The sequence below is a fragment of the Microcebus murinus genome, chromosome 4, assembly GCF_040939455.1.
Source record: "Microcebus murinus isolate Inina chromosome 4, M.murinus_Inina_mat1.0, whole genome shotgun sequence".
NCBI lineage: Eukaryota > Metazoa > Chordata > Mammalia > Primates > Cheirogaleidae > Microcebus > Microcebus murinus.
In genome coordinates this window covers 1,811,430-1,827,500 of record NC_134107.1, presented here as the reverse complement: position 1 = coordinate 1,827,500, position 16,071 = coordinate 1,811,430, and the positions used below count along the sequence as shown (strand labels likewise).

The window sequence follows — 16,071 nt, the reverse complement described above, 5'->3', positions numbered from 1 at the left end:
CCATTTCTTCTTGTTGCATAAAAATGCCATTAAAATCTTTACATACTGCCGGGCGCGGCGGCTCACGCCTGTGATCCTAGCTCTCTGGGAGGCCGAGGCGGGTGGATTGCTCGAGCTCAGGAGTTCGAAACCAGCCTGAGCAAGAGCGAGACCCCGTCTCTACTATAAATAGAAAGAAATTAATTGGCCAACTAATATATATAGAAAATTAGCCGGGCATGGTGGCGCATGCCTGTAGTCCCAGCTACTCGGGAGGCTGAGGCAGGAGGATCGCTTGAGCCCAGGAGTTTGAGGTTGCTGTGAGCGAGGCTGACACCACGGCACTCACTCTAGCCTGGGCAACAAGTGAGACTCTGTCTCAAAAAAAAAAAATCTTTACATACTGATTTGGAAGGAAAAAACTTGGTGCATACTTTAAAATCCTGAAAAGTTGTTTGTGTAGCTTCTTTTGTATCTCTGTAGGACCGTAGTAACATAGTAACATCCGTGAATTGTGATAATTTTGTATCATGCTGTTCAATCTTCTGTTTGTTCTTCACATCTTTTGCTAGATCCCCCATTATAATGTTAAAGAGAAGTAAACAAGAGTGGGAATGCTCAGATCGTTTCTTGTCTAGAATAGAATATTCTTCACACGATATTTATGGAAGGTTCATAAGGAGCTGTCTTTTGCAGGATAAGACGTTTCCCTGCTACTCCAGCTTCACTGATTTTCTTCTTAAACGATGTTTTCCTTTTTTAAGCAGTCAATAATAGATAAATTGCATTGATTACATTTTACGCGGAAATTTCCAGTAGACGCAGAGGTAGAAGAAAAGCACAATGATTGTCGATGTCTCGGCTTCGATAGTTGTAAACACTGAACCAATTCTGTCTCATCTACCAGCCTGCTGTGAATCGGCTACGGTATTGCTAAGAAAATGCCAAGCACCGTGTCACTCAGCCCACGATGACGCCAGCGTGGACCTCGGGCACCCAGCCCTTTCCGCGAAAGACACACCCGCCATCCCGACACCACACGCAGCCAACAGCCCACGACGAGACCGCCAGGCCTGCTCCCTCCCAGCGCTTTCCGCGCTGCTGTGCTGCCACTTCAGCGCCCTCCCAGCCCACGTCCTCTGGAGCCCCTGGGCGGCGGAGAGAAGGGTGGATGGGGATGTGTAGACGCTGCAGGGGCATCGGGACAAACCCTGGAGTCAGCAGCGGAGTTTCCATCGGTCCCACCAAGGGAGCCGCTCTGCCAGGGCCGACATGCCGGTCGGGACGTGGGTCCCCTAGGGACGGTTTAGCCCCGGGTTCCCCAAGAACCTGCCGTGCGTGGGGGCGAGGGGGCGGCCGCCTGTCCCCGTGGCGCCCGGCTTCCCGAGACCAGGGGCGCCCTGCACCAGGTCACGGCAGCGGGAGAAGCCGACCGCCCGGGCTCCGGGGAGCTCCTCGGGCGTTTCTTGTGAAGCAGGGGACTCCACGTTGTCCGAACGCCAGGTCCTCCCAGCTTCCTCTGTCCATTCGACACAGCCCCGACGGAAAGCTCAGGACGCTGTTTTGTGGACACCAGCAAGCGAACGCTAGCAGCGTGCGGAGAGACAAAAGGCCCCCCCAGGAGGCAGCACCGCCTCGGAGGAGCAGACCGGGGTCGGAGGGCTGACACCGGCCAGCTTCCAGGCAGATGGCGGGAGCTCGGCGCCCGGACGTGGAGGTGTCCGTGAAGGGCAACGGGACAGAACAGGACGCACGGAAAATAGACTCGCGCAAGTCCAGGCGACGACGCAGCTTGGCCAAAGGTGGGAAGGCAATGAGCTGGAACCCAGACAGGGAAAGGCAATCTATTAGGAGAAAAGGATCCAGGCCAGAGTGGCCGAGTGCAGCTGGAGAGATTTGGCAAAGCAGGGGCTCCTGGGCTTTCATCTCTGAGCCTCTGAATTCTGCACTGAGAAACGGCACGTGGTGCCCTACGTGAGCTTGGAGATGATCGCGGACAAGGCTTGGCCCGGCCGTGCTCGCCCGGCACCCAAACTCGCACGTTCATGCCTTACCAGCTGCTCCTGGTGTGCAAACCTTGGGGCTCCGAGCCCCCTTTGATCACCCCTGACTTGCCCCTCACCCTGCACTTGAGGATCTGGTGCCTGGGCTGTGTCCTCCCAGCTAGTTCTCTGCAGCAAGCTGCCTCCCCGCCCCAACACTGGGCCTCTGCCAGGTGGGGAGGAGGAGGCCCTGCCTGCAGAGACTGGCTGGCCCAGCCCAGCCCTGCCTCCCTCCTTGCACCAGGGCCTCGAGGGGCAAAGACCGCCCAGCAGGGGGGAGAGGAGGTTGTGTGCACAGGCTGTTTCTGAGAGAAGGTGCCAGGCTGGGGGTGGTGGGCCTGGGGGTGTCCTGGCCCAGGATGGGGAGGGGCTGCCCAAGGCTGGGGGGCTCCAGGGAGCTGGCCCTGGGAACAGTGGTTTCCTGGAGACCAAGCCCCTGGCAGCCTCCCAGTGATTCAGCTGGGCCTTTCTGGACTGTCCTCAGCACTCTCTGTCCCTTTCTGGGTGTTTACTCCACAGCTGCAAGCCAGTTGGCTGCAGCTTCTGGCTGGGCCTTTCTGGACTTCAGCTCTCAGGCATTGTTTACCCATCTCTGAGCCCGCCCACCACTTCCCTCCCTCTCTGCACCGGGCCTGGCACCCCTTCCCTCCCCTGGGCCTCAGGAGCTGCCCCTGCACCCGCCTGCCCTGCAGGATGCCCCAGCTGAGCCTGTCCTGGCTGGGCCTGGGGCCGGCGGCCGCCTCCCCGTGGCTGCTGCTGCTGCTGCTCGGGGCCTCCTGGCTCCTGGCCCGCGTCCTGGCCTGGGCCTGCGCCTTCCACGCCACCTGCCGCCGCCTCCGCTGCTTCCCGCAGCCCCCGGCACGGAACTGGTTGTTGGGTCACCAGGGTCTGGTGAGTGTGGCAGCAGGATGGGGCTGGGGATCAGGGCGGGGGACTTCCCCAGGGCCGGGAAGGGGCTACGAGGCCGGGGGCGGAGGTGGGCTGGGGTCGGGATGGCAGAGAAGCGAGGGCGGCGGCTCACTCTCCCCTGCTCGCTGCCTCGCTGCTCTGCTGTGCCGTCCGGCCTCTGTCCCCTCCCCGTCCTCCCACCCGGCCTGCTCAGCGTCCTCTTCCCGCCTGTCTCCCCCCTGGGGCACCGGGGGGCTCGTGGGGAGGCTGCACAGGGCAGGGCCCTGGTGCCCCGTTCTGCACGGCGGGGCTGGAGGGCTCCTGAGGGCACCGTGCAGGGTCTGTCCCTGCCGGCCCTGTCCTGTGTCTCTGGGCTGCTGCTTCCCGCAGGAATTAGCTGGGACGCCGCAGCCCACCCCAAACACACAGGGCCACCGCTGGGCCGGAAGACAGCTGGGGACAGTGTCCCACCCCTGCCCTTCCTGGGCACCGTCCTCTCCCCCCGCTCTTCCCAAGGGGACGTCCCAGCGGGCCCTGCTGTCTTTGTGTGGGCACACGGCGCCCCTCCCTCTGCTCAGGGACACACCTGTGGCATGGGGGGCGGCCCCGAGAGAGAAGCACAGGGGGTCGCAGACACACCATCCCCCGCAGAGGCTGGGCCGCCCCCAGAGGCCGCGGGGGACCCTCTATGGCCGCTCCTGGGACGGTGTCAGTCCGTGTCCTGCAGAGACGCAGAAGCACGGGGCTCACAGACCCGGGTGCGGCTGGACAGACAGGAGGGGCCTCCCTGTGGGAACCGGCTCAGGGGACGGAGGAGGCCGAGAAGTCCCACCTGCGCCGGCGTCTGTGGGCTGGAGACCGGGCGCCGGAGCTGCCACTCGGTCCCGTCCAGGGCCCCGAGCAGCTGGAGTTCCCACGTCCAGGGCCGGAGAAGGCGGATGGATGTCCCAGCTCCGGAAGACAGAGCCGAGCCCTCTCCTCCGCCTTTCTGGGCCCCCAGTGGCCTGGAGGGCGCCTGCCCGCGCCGGGGAGGGCGGATCTTCCTTCCTCGGTTTACCAACCCAAACGCTGATCTCTTCTGGAAACTCTCGCAGACACACCCAGAAATAAAGCTCGCCGGCTATCTGGGCAACCTTTAGCCCAGTCACGGTGGCACCTGAAATTAGCCATTGCAGGAGGTGACGGCCCTGCCTTGCTTGCAGGTCACCCCCACGGAGGAGAGTTTGAGGAATGTGACTGAGCTGGTGGCCACCTACCCCCAGGGCTTTAAGTTCTGGGTGGGCCCCGTCATCCCTGTCATCAACGTTTGCCACCCCGACATCCTCCGGCCTGTCCTGAATGCCTCAGGTACCCTGCAGGGCTCGTGGTGGTGGGCGCCGTGCACCTCCAGGGGCTTCCAGAACCCTCCTCCCCCAAGTTCCTCTGTGGCCCCTGCAGGACCTGGGTGCCTCCCTCCTTCTGCTCCCTAACCCTAACCCCTGTCTGACCTCTGGTCCTGATTGCTCCTGTCTGGGCATGTCTGTGTGACCACTGCTGCATGGTCACTTCTTGCCACGTGTGCATTTACACCTGGATCCAGGTGGCACCTGGTACGTGTCACACCTGGTTACATCTGTTACACCTGGAATCATGGAGGTCGCCATGTCTGGGGCTCAGCTGCAGCCGAGGTCACTGGGAGCATGTCGGGTCTCTCTGGTCCTTGTCTGCAATGTCGCTGGGGATCTCCTTTTGCCCCTGCTTCTCACGCCGGGGCCGTATTTGGGGCCGGTCTGAGGTCTGGCACCCAGGGCCCCGCTGCGGACCGTCAAGGCATGACCTCGCCTGAGGCGGCCTTCAGGTGTGCTCGGCTCATACCTGCCCACAGTCTGGGGCCCACCTGATCCACATCCGGGGCACAAAGACATTCTATTCGTATTTAAATCCTATCTGGGGTCCAGCCGAGGGGCCTGCTGGGCTCGTGCCAGACACTCTCAGGTCAAATTCAGCCCACGCCGTGTCATTGAGGGGTCGTCATGTGTGCCGTGGCTGTGTCGGGACCTGCTAACCCCTCGGGGTCAGGTCGCATGTGTGAGATCCCAGTCAGGGGACGGCAGAGAGTTCTGGGGCAGGCAGGGCACCCTGAGTTCTTATGAAGGCGTTTTGCAAGGCGTTGAGCTACGTTTGGGTGTTGCGGACATGGTGAATCACAGAGGAGCCGTGTCAAGGCATGACGGCGCGTGCTGTGCCCTGTTGGCGTGTGTGCTGCTCTGGTGTCTGCTGCAGCCTGGGCTGGGGGTCCCTCCCCTCCCCCACCCCCATCTCCGTCTGTACTTGGCCCCTTCCTGCCACGCTGGGCTTGGAGGGGAAGGCGCAAACCCCTGGGTGGGACCCCAACCCCCACCCCAACCCCCTTCCCTCCCCACTCCACGTCCCCTGATTGTCCTCATTCATGTCAGCCGCCATCGTACGGAAGGACGATATCTTCTTCAGCTTCATAAAGCCCTGGCTGGGTGAGTAGCTGCAGGGGAGGGGTGGGGACAGCCTGGTGGGCAGGAGAAGGTGCTGCCTTCAACCACGGCCCTTGGCTGTCCTCCTAGGGGAGGGGCTCCTGCTGAGCGCTGGTGACAAGTGGAGCCGCCACCGCCGCATGCTGACGCCCGCCTTCCACTTCAACATCCTGAAGCCCTACGTGAAGATTTTCAACGGGAGCGTGAACATCATGCTCGTGAGTCCCCGGACACTGGGGTCCCAGCTGGAGGCTTGGGGCGGAGGGACCACACACAGGTCTCATGTGGGGACTTGGCTCTGCAGGTGGCTTAGGGTCATTGCTCTTCCTCTCTGAGCCTTGGTTTCCTCATCTGTAAAATGGGTATAATAATCCCTACTGAAAAGGAGGCCAAGGTGAGGTCATGGCGTGCTGTCCCTGGCACATAGTAGGTGCTCAGACAGCGTCAGTTTCTGTGTTTCTCTCAGGGAAGTGCAGTGAGCTCGGGAGGGCAATGATGAAGATCACATAGCAGCTGCTGCTGCTCACAAACCACCTCCACACTCGTTGGTTTAATCAGTGTGCTCATGACTGCTGATAAGTCCACGGGACAGAGGGCTGGTTCGTGTGGGTGTGGGAGGGTCACTCGGGCTGTGTGACCAGCTGCGGGTCAGGTGGCAGCTTTGTGATCCTGGCTCAGTCTCTCCCTGTGTGGGCTCGGCCGGCATCCGGCTGATCTAGGGTAGCCTCAGCGGGGACCCTGGACTCTCCTCCACGCGACTCTCTCCCTCCTGCAGGGGTCCCCGGCGGTCCCCATGGCAGGGACAGGGCTCCAACACACTGAGACAAGGCTGTAATGCCTGCTGGGGTTCATGATTATCAGAGTTGCTATGTCATCATTTCCCCCACATCCTATGGGCCAAAGAACACACCCAAAAGTCCAGCAGAGACTCAAAGCACTGTGGTTAAAATAGGCTCCATCTCTGAATGGAAGTTGCTGAAAAATCACACGGCATAGATTTGGGCACTGGGAGACGTACAGAATTGGGGTTACAGATATTTGTAGATGTTTTGTATTTTTATTTAAGATTATTATGGAGGTACAAACATTTTGGTTACAAAAATCGCTTTAGAACCCTTCCAGTCAAAGTATAAGCGTGTTCATCACTGAGATACTGTGCATTGTACCCATTAGGTGTGAGTTTCAAATCCCCTCCTGCCCCCTTCCAACCGCTGGATTTCTAACCAATATTATTTCCACATGTGCACATGAGTGTTGATCCATTAGGTCCAATTTAGTGGCGAGTACATGTGGTGTTTGCTTTTCCAGTCTTCTGATAATTCGCTTAGAAGAATGGTTTCCGGGTGGGATGTGGATTTTTGGAACTGCCTAGGATTTTTTCCTCACTTGCAAGTTTACACCTTAGCATGTTACTGTCTCCTGGATTCTGCCACAAGACGTGAGGCTCCAGGGTCAGAGGCAAAGGGCAGTTGACTACTCACGGCACAAGAGCATGCACTACTTCTCAGTTTGCCACCTTTTTGCAAGACGCCCAAATCCCATGTGGGTGACACAGATGGGATTCTATCGATGGCTGGTCCTGGAATCTTTGAGTTACAGAGGAGGAGCACCAGGCTCGCGGAATCTGATTGCATAGCAAACACGAGCCTAATATGCGTCCAGGGGCATCATGACCTCATCCCTCCAGGTTGTTCTCTGCAAGCACAAGGCTGGGAAGTTAGCCGGGTTGAAAACGTCAGAGCTTTGCATCCTTGGCATGCCCAGCAAGGACACTCAGGTCCCATGGAAGACTGCTGCTACCAACACAGGGATACTTCTGCCGCCAATTTATAACAACAAATATGAGGAAAGCCAACATTCTGAGCACTCACTCTAGGACAGAAATGATGCCTTGCACCAGTTCTGTTATATACATTGTCCGATTTAATTCTAGTGCTCCTGTGAGTTAGAGTTTCTTTTTACCCCATTACAGACGAGGAAACTTGATGGCCAGAAAGATTAGAGGGGTTGCTGAAGTCTCCCCGGGTAGTAAGGCCCTGGGGGTTCGGAGCAGGGATTCTAACCTGGTTTATCTGGCACCAAAGCAGGTCAACTAAAATTTCCCTGAAGATTCGACAGGTGGGACCTTAGGGACGGCACTGGGTTGGCCAAGGGCACTCGTAGCACAGGGCGCAGAGCTGACACGTGAACTCAGGTCTCTCGCTCCCAGCCATGGGGTCTTCATCCCCTAATAGTAAAAGTTCTGCTTTTACCCAAGCCGGTCCTCCCTGGAGATGGGTACCCGGGCAGAGGACCAAGAGGCTGGTTCTGAGTGCGTCCATCCAGATGGCGGGGGTTGGGGACGGGCTCCAGAGAGCCAGGACCAAACCCCAGCTCCGTGCCCTTCTCTGTCCAGGCCAAGTGGCAGCGCCTGGCCTCGGAGGGCAGCGCCCGTCTGGACATGTTCGAGCACATCAGCCTCATGACCTTGGACAGTCTGCAGAAATGCATCTTCAGCTTCGACAGCCATTGCCAGGAGTGAGTCTTTGTCCGGGGCGTGAGACCTTGAGCCGTGGACCCAAGGGTGTAGGTGGGGGAGGGGACTGAGGACAAGAGCACAGGAGTGTTCTGGAGCGGGTACGTGGTAGCTGGGCTGTGAAGGGCAGGGCAGGGAGGGAGAAATGTGTGAGCGAAGGCAGGGAGGCGGGACGAGCAGAGCACGTGCAGCAGAACAGCTGGAGCGGGGCTGAGGAGGGAGACAGGGGCTGGATCTCAAGCACCCGGAACAGGCAGGCGGAGTGGGATGAGCCTTATCAGGAGGCTTCCAGGGAGACGTTGCGGCTTACACTGGGCAGGGTCAGAGCTGAGCTCTGTGGAGAGCTGAGTGTCGTGTAGACACTAGACGGAGTTGAGTTTGGATGCAGGAGGCTAGGGTGGGGGCTGGGCCATGGACCAGGCGGGACGGGATACCATGTGGGCTGTGTGCTCGCGTTCAGGAAGGAGGAGGGCCAGGACTGGATACTGGGCGGGGGACAGAAGGGAGCAGGCATGTGTCCACGCGATGCTCTGGGTGCCTAGTGGCCCGTGGCAGCTGGCAGAGGTGGAGGCAGGCAGAGAGGGGGGTCTGGAGGGTCACGTGTCACGGCTGACGCCCGCTGTGTACCTGTGGGGCCGTCGGCTCCTGGAGACTGGCTTTCCTGCCCAGAGGGGGGTCTTGGCCGCTGGTGGGAAACGCTCCCGGGGTTCAGGTGAGTTGAGTCGCCTCCTCCCCACTCCCCGGTCCTGCAGGAAGCCCAGTGAGTACATTGCCACCATCCTGGAGCTCAGCGCCCTGATCGAGAAGAGAAGCCAGAACATCCTCCTATACGCGGACTTCCTGTACTCTCTCACCCGCAATGGGAGGCGCTTCCGCGAGGCCTGCCGCCTGGTGCACGACTTCACGGACGCCGTCATCCGGGAGCGGCGCCGCGCCCTCCCCGGCCAGGGCGTCGACGACTCCCTCAAGGCCAAGGCCAAGGCCAAGACTCTGGACTTCATCGACGTGCTCCTGCTGAGCAAGGTGGGCCGCCTGGGACCCGAGCTCCAGAGACAGGACGGGGCGCTTCACGTCAGATGTCCGATGGAAGAACTTGGCCTTGACCCAGCGGGCTCTGGGGGGCTCGGGAGTCATCTGAGTCGGGAAGGGGACGGTCAGAGACGGGTTCTGGAGCGGAGTCTCCGCAGGGCAGCCGGCAGGGGACTGCTGAGTCTGGAGCTACGGCAGCCTCAGCTTTGACTCCATTCACGAGCTATTGTGCTGGTCTGCCGCGTTGTTACCTGTGTCCGTGTGTCTGTGTCTCTGTCCCGTCTGCGTCTCGGCTGACGCATGCGCTTGACCCGGGATTGGGGCAGCCTGTTTGTTACTCATGGCAGTAGCGGCAGCCCGCGTGTTGGATCGCAGCGCCGGCTCCCACGCCCAGTCTGCTCCCCTCATCTCTTTGTGCACCAGAGTCGGCCCCAAAGTAGAAGGCCGCACTATGGGTCTTGGAGCTCGTGGAGAACAGCTGGCTCATCTGTGCCTGCCTCCTTCCAGAGACAGAGACAGGGAGAGACAGACAGAGAGACACACAGAGAGACAGAGAGAAACAGAGAGACTCAGAGACAGAGACAAAGGGAGACAGAGAGAGAAAGAGAGACAGAGACAGATCACGCTTTCTTCTGGAGTATAAGCTACTCTCCAGTGAGATGCCGTGACTGTGGGTTTATAAGAAAAATGCCTTCAGGGGAGATAAGATTCTCTGTGTTTATCATCCTAGAAGGTGAGCAAATCTCTTTGGGACAACACCTAATTTCTACGCTCCAAGGAAAATTGCCATTTAAGCATCCTGAAACCCAGGTGGCTGGCAACTTTTCCCCCAGAAGCCCTCCTTATGCAGAAACATGAAACTATTGATGGATCACCGATTCCTCCCACCAGGGATGAAAGGGGAGGCGAGGCAGTCGGGCAGGAAGCCCAGCAGGCGAGGGCTCTGGCCACGGTGTCCTGGGAGATCTAGGAGAGCAGGGTGGGTTTGGGTCTCTGGAAGGGGGATGCATCTTCAGAGATCCGCCCAGGGCAGACCCGGGAGTCTCAGAGCCGGTGAGACTTGTTGGGTTTTCCTTCTCTGCAGGATGAAGATGGAAAGCAGCTGTCAGATGAGGACATACGAGCGGAGGCTGACACCTTCATGTTTGCAGGTGAGGGTCCCAGCGTGGGGACAGGGGTCTCTCCAGGCCAGGGGTGCGGTGGGTGGACCCCATCACTCCATCCTCCCACCCTCCCTGAGAGCCAACAAGCAAGGGCGCTGTCCACCCCTCTGGTGCTGAAGCGGCTCAGAGACCCAGGTCCACCTTCTCGCCCCTCAGGCCACGACACCACGGCCAGCGGTCTCTCCTGGGTCCTGTACAACCTCGCGAGGCACCCGGAGCACCAGGAGCGCTGCCGGCAGGAGGTGCGGGAGCTGCTGAGGGGCCGTGAGCCCGCAGAGATTGAGTGGTGAGTGCGGGTCCTCACGGCCTGTCCCCGAGCCCCTCTCCTTGGCTCTCTCTGCTGCCGGGCAGGGAGGAGAGAAGCCGTTTTCTTTTATTCTACCAATATTTCTCAGTAGTGATCAGAGCAGAGCCCAGACACAGGAATTGGGACCCAGTTGGCCGTCAGGGGAAAGATTGCAGGGTTTGGACACAGAAAGGCTGAGGTTTTTGAGAGAATTACTAATGATGTGTGAGGTCTAATGATGCCAGCTAGCACGTGTTCTTTAATGAAGTTTGTCTACACTCCCTTTCTTTTCTCCATACCATTGCTTTAAACAGCTTCCCTCACAGAGTGTCTGCTCCTCTGTGCCCTAATTCCTACCCCGCTGTGTAGTCCAGGGATTTACAAAGCAGACCCAGAGGTAAAAGTTTCCATCTCTCGTCGAGAACACCTGTGCCCCTCACCCACCCAGTCTCCACATAGCAAACACTCCCGCGCTGCCTCCCGCCCCCAGTTCTGTGCCCGGCACCTCTCTGTGCTCTGGAGACCTGGGGGGGACGCAGCCCAGGGACGTCCCTTTCCGGTGCTCCCCGTCTGGTGGGGGAACAGTCCCCCATGAGACGTTCCCAGCCCACAGGAGCGTGCATAGAGTGGGGAGCGAGAGAAGCAGGACTGGGGGTTAGAAAGTGTCTCCGCTGAGTCCCCGAGTGGGGTCAGTAGACACTCGGGCACAGCTGGGCAGTGGTGCTCTGGGTCAAGGGGACGGGCTGGCAGAGGTGTGGGGGGAGACGACAGACACAGAGGGAGAGAGAAGTTTCAAGGGTCAACTTTACCCCAAGGGTAATGGGGAGCCAGGGGTGGTGTTTGAGCAGGCGAGGGAGAGGTCAGATCTGGGTACCAGAGAGATCTTTCTAGAGCTATTGTGGACAGGATATCGGAGGGGACACGCTTTGGAATGAGGGTGCAGGAGAGAAGCTCTGAGGCCTGAGCCAGGCCAAGGATGGGGGGACACAACGGGAGCAAGGGACTAGACAGGTGTTTGGAGGTGGTGTCCTCCCGTCCAAGCTTCTGCTCAGCACAGCATTTTCTGCGAGGCAGAGAAACATTTTTCTTCATTTAAAACCAGGATTTCAGGAAGAATTATGCACTTGGTAAAAAAAAAAAAGTGTCCAGAAGAGTTTATGACAAATGTAAGCTTACTTCTTAAGCTGCACCCTAGTAGTGACCCAGGTTTCCTGTATGGCCTTCCAGAAAACGGCTAACCGGATGCCCACATTTATATGAGCACACACTCTCTTCTTCTGTACGAATGGCAGTATCTAAAGCCAACACGGGTCTGCACGTTAACAATATGCCTTTGCGATTGTTTCTTTGTCTCAAAATATAAGCTTTGGAAATTAGTGTATTTTTAATTTTTTAATTTTTTTTTTTGAGAAAGAGTCTCACTTTTTTGCCCAGGCTAGAGTGAGTGCCCTGGCGTCAGCCTTGCTCACAGCAACCTCAAACTCTTGGGCTCAAGCGATCCTCCTGCCTCAGCCTCCTCCCGAGTAGCTGGGACTACAGGCACGTGCCACCATGCCCGGCTAATTTTTTGTATATATATTTCTAGTTGGTCAATTAATTTCTTTCTATTTATAGTAGTGACGGGGTCTCACTCTTGCTCAGGCTGGTTTTGAACTCCTGACCTCGAGCAATCTGCCCTCCTGGGCCCCCCAGAGTGCTAGGATTGCACTTAAGTAAACATTTGCAGTTATAATAGACATTGCCAATTTTCTTCCCAGTCTCTGTACTGATGTACCCCCCCAATCCTGCAGTGTGAGAGGGCTAGTAGTGGTCCTCATCTCTTCCTTTGGTGTAGCTTGTATAGTAGTCAATTATGCGGATTATCTAAACATGATTTATCTAAACATCTTCCCATGGATGTATATTTGTAAATTGTTTCCAGCCTTTTGCTAAATCAAGCACGGTGCAGTCAGCATGTGTGTACACTCCCCGCTGCTTCAAGCGGGAGCATTACTGAGGAACAGATTCTAAGGCGTGCAGTTGGTGAATCAAAGACCATTTGCACCGCACAGTTTTAGTGATGGCAAAGCCATTCCTGTTACCTGAGTTTGATGACACCAGCTTTGCCATAACTTCAACAATACTATTGTTGAATTTTAAATCTTTGTCAATCTTTGTATTTCTTGTTCGAATGGACATTTCTTTAAATAACAGTGAGACTGAACATCACTTGCACGTGTTGATAAACCGTTCGTTTTCACTTTATGGAAGCGGTCGTCTTACATGTCTTGCTCTATTTCTTTGGGTTCATTGTTTTTCATATTTCTTTAGAGGCATGTGTATCAAAATTAATCTTTTTTTTTTCTGTCTTGGGTTGCAAAAGATTGCCTTTTGATTTGAAGAGGCAGTATTTTGGTTAATTTTTATGAAGCCAAATTTGTGTACATGTTATTTTACAGCCAGCCTACATATCCATTTCCTGGGGGGTTGTGGGGCTTCTTTTACCAGATGCGAAGTTTTCACTTATTGACACGTCTGTCTCTCTCCTGTTCCACCGGTCTATTTTGACGTTTTTGCAGCAGTGCCATGCTATTTTTATTACTGTGACTTTGTGATAGGTCTTAGTATCTGGTGGAAGAACTTCCCCCTCTTTAATATTTCATTTTCAAATTGATCTACCTCTTCATGATCCTTTATTCTTCCAGAAAAATGTTAGAGTAAGTTTATCAACTTCCTAAAAAGTCAGATAGATTCTAATTTGACTTGAATATATCTCATTGGTTGATTTCGATGTACAATTGATTTGTGGGAAACATAACTTCATAATATTGACACATCCTCTCTGATAGTATGAAATGGATATTCACCTATTCAAATAATCTTTAGTCTGTTAACAGAGTTTAAAATATTTGCTTAGAGATCTTATGCATGTTTGCTAAACTAATCCTTAGACACCTTTGTTGCTATAGTGAAGTGTATCTTTTAAAAGGATTGAAGGATATTTATCAGTTTATCTGGAATATAGATATTTCATGTTTCTTAAGTTTAATTCGGGTATTTTACATTAATATTATTAGCACCTTTTCTTGTATTATCTTTTCCAACTGGTTGTTATTTCTACGTAGAGAAACTCATGATTTAGGCATATAAATTTTGTACCCAATAAGCATAGTAAATGCTGATATCAAAAGGGAAAAATGTGGATCATTTAGGAAAAGCAGCTGGAACAACCGGGAAGCCATCTGGAAATGTCCAAAGGAGTCACGTATTTAATATTTTTAAAAGAAGAAGAGTCATAAAAGCTCTAGTTGAAACCATGGGGAAATTATTTTATAGCTCCAGCGTAGGAATAACCTATTTTGATATAAATCCCAGGAGAGAGACAAGAAGAGAATGAGATAATGTTCAACGAGAAAAAATACACAGTAGTGTGTATAGTACAATAGTGTAACTACAGTGTAGTTATATATCATGCTACTGTGTAAAATCTTAAAGATGCTTAAGAGTTACCTTTAGAAAGATACATTAAAAATAGTAATGTAGGCAACCTATTGGGGTGGTGTTGGGCCATAGGGCTTGGTGACGTTGTAGAGTTTTCAAATTTTCAACTAGTTAAGTGTATCAGGTCCTGGTATTTTAAATATGCACTGGAAAACAAGTGGGCAAAGAATTCAGCCCACTTACTGGATCGTCAAAGTTTATAAAAGTTATCCAGTGGAATCTCTTATGTTTTCTAGTTACAAAATCACTACCTGCCAAAATGATACATGTACCTCAACATTTCAAATTGTGTTACCCTCCTTTTTTCTTGTGTAATTGCATTTGCTAGTATCTCTAGTAAATAAGAAATAAGAGTAAAACATTGATTCTGTGTGTTTTGTTTCTTATTCATTTGTATTTTGATTTTGCTTTCTTGCCATAAAAATATTTTTTCTGCACATTTGTTAACTTTTCGTAGTTGGCTTTTGGATGCTGTGTTTTCCTCAGAACAATACCTGGCTAAATTTCCTATGATACTTTTCTCATTCTCTGCTCTTCTGATTTTTTCTGCTTTTCTAATTCTCACATATTTGATTCCTGTGGAGCTTACTTTGTTATAGGGAGAAAAGAGCTCATTGGGAAACACACTGGCTGGAAAATTCTATTTCTGTCTTTGCTCCCTAGACATTAATGATTATTGGGGATGGGTGATTCCACAGGGACGACCTGGCCCAGCTGCCCTTCCTGACCATGTGCATTAAGGAGAGCCTGCGGCTGCACCCTCCAGCACCAATGATCTCCCGACGCTGCACCCAGGACATTGTGCTCCCGGATGGCCGGGTCATCCCCAAAGGTGCCCACAGGGCAGGGGGAGGAGGAACCTGGGCAGGGAGAGGGGCCCGACAGGCAGTGGGGCCCTGTCCTGACTGCTCCCTCCTCTCACCCAGGTGTCATCTGCCTCATCAATATATTAGGGACCCATCACAACCCAGCTGTGTGGCCGGACCCCGAGGTGCTCACTGACCCCCACCCACCACCATGTTTGCCCATTCCGGGGGGTCCTAGAGGAGGGGGCGGGGCTTCCACAGGGAAACGAGAGATCTCCTCTCTCCCTGACTTCCAGACACTCTCCTCTGTCTATCCGAGGCTGGCGGTGCTGGGAGACCCCCCCCCCAGAGAGCCTGTGTCCCTCTCGCCCCAGGTGTATGACCCCTCCCGCTTCGACCCAGAAAACGCCAAGGAGCGGTCGCCTCTGGCTTTCATTCCCTTCTCGGCAGGGCCCAGGTGAGTGTGGGGTGTGCCCCAGGCAGGGGTGGGGTGGGGATGGGATGCAGGGTCTGGGCCTGACGGTGGGAAAAGCTGGGGGAAGGGGTGCTGCAGAGGGTCACAGTTTCAGCTCTTCTTCCCTCCCCGCTCCTGAGGTTAAGGGCTAAGGTCCACAGAATGGGGTCCCTGCGAGCAGACGCTTACCCTGGGTGCTGTTGTGAGTTGGGGGTTGCAGTCTGTGCCAGGCTCAGGGGTTACACAAGCCCACGCTGTGCGTGTGCGTGTGCACATGTGTGCGTGTGCACATGTGTGCGTGTGCACATGTGTGCACATGTGTGCGTGTGCACATGTGTGCGTGTGCGTGTTAGGGACGAGGGGCAGGGGTGGGGGCGTCCCGGGCATACTTAGCTCCTCTCTCTGCCCCTCAAGCTGCTCTGGGCCAGGTTTCAGGCGCGATGGGGGAGGGAAGCTCAGAGCCCCGCCCCCGCCCCCAGGAACTGCATCGGGCAGACCTTCGCCATGACCGAGATGAAGGTGGTCCTGGCGCTCACGCTGCTGCGCTTCCGTGTCCTGCCCGACCGCACGGAGCCGCGCAGGAGGATGGAGATGATCCTGCACGCGGAGGGCGGCCTCTGGCTGCACGTGGAGCCGCTGGAGGCGGGCCAGCCCTGACCCCTCCACCCCGTCCTCCTGCCTTCGCAGATTCCCGGGGAATAAAACTGTGCTGTCACCTCTGCCCGGGCCTGGCCAACAGCCGGCAGGGGACGCTTGGGGACTGCGGGACCCAGGGGCTGGGGGCTCCGAGCTGGACACCCTGACCGCCTCTCTGGCTGAGCACTGCGCTCCTGTGCCAGTCGCTGCCTCTCACAGAACCCAAGTATGGACTTTACTCTTCAGGTGATAGGGAGCCATGGGAGGTGTTTGAGCAAGAGAGGGACCAGGGTTAAGGACAAATTGA

The 16,071-nt window shown here is 55.4% G+C and overlaps 1 protein-coding gene across 1 annotated transcript; it reads left to right on the top strand.

The window, feature by feature from the left end:
* The first annotated feature begins 1,663 nt into the window (after window positions 1-1,663).
* On the top strand, window positions 1,664-15,849 carry CYP4F166 (cytochrome P450 family 4 subfamily F member 166). The gene is made up of 13 exons (XM_012758357.3): window positions 1,664-1,781; window positions 2,714-2,912; window positions 4,112-4,256; window positions 5,345-5,398; window positions 5,486-5,613; window positions 7,791-7,912; window positions 8,663-8,933; window positions 10,024-10,090; window positions 10,259-10,388; window positions 14,567-14,700; window positions 14,795-14,859; window positions 15,049-15,131; window positions 15,608-15,849. The coding sequence occupies exons 2-13, from the start codon at window positions 2,715-2,717 to the stop codon at window positions 15,783-15,785; spliced, it is 1,575 nt and encodes a 524-aa protein (XP_012613811.2). The 5' UTR covers window positions 1,664-1,781; window position 2,714; the 3' UTR covers window positions 15,786-15,849.
* The last annotated feature ends 222 nt before the right edge of the window (window positions 15,850-16,071 follow it).